Source organism: Drosophila sulfurigaster, chromosome X (genome assembly GCF_023558435.1).
Source record: "Drosophila sulfurigaster albostrigata strain 15112-1811.04 chromosome X, ASM2355843v2, whole genome shotgun sequence".
Lineage (NCBI taxonomy): Eukaryota > Metazoa > Arthropoda > Insecta > Diptera > Drosophilidae > Drosophila > Drosophila sulfurigaster.
Window position 1 is genome coordinate 1,127,348 of NC_084885.1, and position 4,602 is coordinate 1,131,949.

Genomic DNA, 4,602 nt, shown 5'->3' on the forward strand with positions numbered 1-4,602 from the left:
TCTCAAGTTAACAAATTCAAGAAAAACTTGAACCCAAGATGACCTAGAAATAACAAATTTGAAAGTAATCAAATACGATTACAAGTCGCCTTTAGGGAAGACAGATTACAAGAAGAAAATAAAATGGATAGACAAAAGATAGACTTTTCAAGTGGCTTCGGTTAACAGAGAGTTCCCTAAACATAATGAAATGCAACACTGAACTGTTAACTGGGAATGCATTATCTGAAAAACCTTTTCAAATTCTTTAAATAGAACACATAGCACAAAAATCGAATGACTGATGACTGATAAATGACAGTAATATCAACAGTTCTATTACATTTCGATATCAATTAAAAAAGTTATTGGTATTACACGCAAGTCTACTTTTCACTGTTAGAAAAAGATAATAAAAGTCCAAATGAAGTAGCTATCAAAGAATTCAGTTCAACAAATCCTTGACTATACTTTAGCTGAAATAATATATATTGCACGCCTTAAAGATATACTTTCAATGATATTTACATATGTATATACATATATAATATATTTAAACCAATTTTTATACCCCGCTATTCATAGGGTGAATGCGTATTAAAACTTTGTGCCGGCAGGAAATGTAAACAGGCGTAAATAGGCATTTCCAACACTATAAGGTATATATATTCTTGATCAGCGTTAACAGTCAAGACGATCTTGCCGCCTGTCTGTCTGTCCGTCTGTTCGTATGAATTTGATTGCGATCGAATAAAAGTTGTCGACTCGGGTCTTAGCCGCATTGGCTGATAATCTGGTATATTTGAATACTCTCGAATAAAGTACTATATCGATATACCAATTGTGGTGCTTGGTATATTTTAGTCGAGCACACTCAACTGTAGATTTTCTTTTAAGAATGAAATACATAGATAAATAAATTTAGTATCTCTAATGCTTCATATCCCATAGCTATGATATTCGATTAATAATAAATAATAATAGAATATTATATACATAATAAATAATAATACAATAAATAGAACCTCAACAACACTTTCTATTATACACATTTTAAACACAAAGCTATGAAATATTATTTAAATTTTGAAGAAAGTGAAATCAAATTTAATACATTTGAAATGGCATTAGATTTATTTAAGCTGAAGAGTTTATCATCTGTATTGCTGAACTTTCAAAGTATTAGCTATGACCTCCGATTTATAGTGAGTTAATTCTCTATAACATTATCCAAAAGTTATCTGTAATAAATTGTTTACACAACATTCGCAAATCGATGTGTTACAATGTGCCCAACAAGTGCACACAATGTTAGTAAAATTGGAATGCAGAACAACGATATTGCATGCGAGATAAACTGAATTGAGGAACCACATCCATATATGATATGTATGAGTATGAGTATATAGTATAAATAGTGTAGAGCGGGTTGAGAGAGATTGTCAGTGTGGAGTTGCGGCAAGTATGACTCGTACTCGTATATGTAGTCTTTTGGGTTGTCTTGGGTTGATACTTTTGGTATGCACTGTGGCTGTGGCTGCCGAGGAGAAAGCCTACAATGTCGAATTGAACTCATTCGAAAAGAATCCCAAAATCAACGACGATGAGAAATGGGTCGATTGGGGCGATTTGCGCATGAAGAAGGTCTCCAAAAATAAGTTCACCTTGACCGGCACCTTTGAGTTCAAACGGAATATGGGCGACGAGCAAAAGGTAAGCTGATCATTATATAGATCAGGATATCGATCATGATTTACCATACATTGACATACATATTTATTTTAGCTATCGATGCAAGTCTTCATGTATGACGATTCCACACAAGAGAAGGGTGCGATGGTCATGAATGTGGAGAAACCGTTCTGTCAGTTCGTCAACGAGGACGAGGACACGTATCCCTATCTGCAGAAGTCATCCGATTTGCCCGAACAGGGCGGTTGTCCCTTCCCAAAGGGCACCTACACCATCGATAAGTACGAACTGGAGACAACATTTCTGCCCGACGATGCTCCCAAGGGCGATTATCTCATCGAGCTGAATACCCTCGATAAGGACATGCCCGTCACTGGACTTCTTGCCTCCGTTACGCTCACCTAATGGAAACTCGTTTATTTTCTGTTTTTTTTTTTTATCATCTACTATTATTAGTTATTTTGTTGTTTTAGTTCAGCTTTTCTATTACTATTTCTATTTCTATTTCTATTGTTTCTGGGTGGATCCATTTGACACTGCAAGCGTTTTATATATCTGATATCTGAATATGTGTACTTATGTCTCTTAAGGTAGACTTAGTTTGTTCTCAGTTTCTTCATCGCTCAAATATACAAGAAATGCTTTCGCTTTCAAGGACCAAGAAATGTTTCAAATTGCTTTTCATTTCATTTTTTATTGTTTTTAGTGATTTCAGAATTATACAAATTTTAAATTATGTATCATAAAAATTCAAATTACAATATAAATTTGACTCTTGAATTGACAGCAAATAAATTGACTGCTGCAATATTAAAATATTACAAACATTATAAAGTAAATACATATTATGACAAATATCAAGATAAAAGATATAGAACCCATTTCTTTTAATCCGCAATCATAGTTGATGAATCTTGATTAATACTGAATAAATAATGATAATATTGCATTGCACATTCAATAAGCGAGAATTTCAGACTATTGAATCAATTTTGTGTCGTATGTTTGACTTTCAAATGTTAGACTCGCATAAAAAGAACAGGTAAGAAAGATACAGTGGAGACTGTGAGATACGATCTACACATTTTAAATAATATACATACCACTTTAATATCGAAAAAAAAAAGACAAAATATATCGAAGTCTATATTTGGAATCTCACCAAATATATGATAACATAGATTAAAAATATAATAGACTGTTAACCAAAGCACTAAAAAAATTGGAAAATCCATTTGTCATATAAAATGATTCTTTAAATAACTTTTAACTTTTTCTTTATTTGTTACTTGAATTTACAGTTTTGTAATTATCGTCATAGTGCTGTATTTAAATCAATCATCGAAGATATATATATACATATGTATGTATGTACTTATATGTATGTATATTTGCTTCATTATTCATTAATAAGAAGTAAGAAAGCTATAGTCGAGTGTGCTCGACTCCACTCCGCTACTCTTTTTAGCAAAATATTGAGGTATTTACAATACTTTAAAATATATACATTTTATATATTACCAATAATACTGCAAATATACTAAATTATATATTTGGTTTATTGATATAATACTACAGACAAAATATACCAGATTGTTAGCCAATGCAACTAAGACCCGTAGTAAGTGGGTATAGTAACTGTTGTAAATGTGCCCATATCGTATATATCATAAATAGCATAGCAAACGTGACCTATTAAGTTTTAGTTATTCTATATTTTGTTGTATGGTCACACTTGACTATACGGTGTGGTTTGATACGAAAATATAAGTTCATACATATATATTTATGTATGTTTTTCTTTGACAATCAAATAAAAAAAATTAAAAAAGAAGACGTTCTAGTACAAGTAAAGTAGTATTAATAGGTATATACTATAAATACTTGTATATCTATATATGTAAATATATCTGAATCCTAGATGCTTTACCATGGACTCTGCCCTGTATTTATTGACTCTGTTGTAGGCTATGCAATACGCTGTGGTAATATGCATCTAGTAGAATACCTTCCCCTCATGTTGGTACCGCATTGAGTATCTAGTGAGAGGAGGAGGAGGAGGAGGAGGAGGAGGAGAAGGAGGTTGGGTAGGTGGGTAGGTGGGTGACATGCTATACTTGTTCTATATGCTTGAAATGCCAAATACACAACAAATTTGCAGTTTCTGCATCAACACCTCGTCTAATTGAAATTTGCAATTGCAATTTGCAATTGCCGGGCTGCAATTGCTGCTGTTGTTTGTCCCGTTTCACGCTGTGCCATTTGTCATTGACAAGCAGAGTGGCAACGCCCAGCATATGCTACGGATAGTAGAGAGAGAGAGATGGGGAGAGAGAGAGATGGGGAGAGAGGGAGTAAGGGAGATAGGAGAAAGAGGCTTTGCGTTGTGTTTTTGCTAAAAATGATTATCTGTGCATTACAATCCATTGATTCCACTTAAGCACCGTTACAATTGCGCACACCAGCCACACTCACACACACTCACACTCGCACACACACACACACACACTCGCACACTCACACACACAGCACAGAGAGACAGTCACACACGACACTTAATTAACAAATATGCATTACAAACACCCGCAACGAGCAGCAATTGGTTGGTCATGCCAACAGAATATGCCCCTCGGCCGTGCCACCCATGCCACACACACGTACACACACACACACACACACACATACACATATATATATATAGGCTGTATAAGTGTATGGATGGCTTTTTATTTGCCTCGTCAGCGTCAACCACCCGCGTGGCAGCAACAACAGCAACAACAGCAGCAACAGCAGCGATGCGTTGCAAGCATTTGGGGAGTTGCATGTTGCATGTGTTTAATTGAAAAATCATATGCAGTGCGCATAATTATGTTTATTGCAATAATCTGATGCAAATTTTGCGCGCAGCTCAAACTGAATGCGAATAGACGA

At 34.6% G+C, this 4,602-nt stretch overlaps 1 protein-coding gene across 1 annotated transcript; it reads left to right on the forward strand.

The window, feature by feature from the left end:
* Positions 1-1,418: 1,418 nt before the first annotated feature.
* Positions 1,419-2,336, forward strand: LOC133848170 (uncharacterized). Its single transcript, XM_062283613.1, has 2 exons — positions 1,419-1,692; positions 1,765-2,336. Exons 1-2 carry the CDS (start codon positions 1,444-1,446, stop codon positions 2,074-2,076), a joined length of 561 nt encoding a protein of 186 aa, XP_062139597.1. The 5' UTR covers positions 1,419-1,443; the 3' UTR covers positions 2,077-2,336.
* Positions 2,337-4,602: the final 2,266 nt, after the last annotated feature.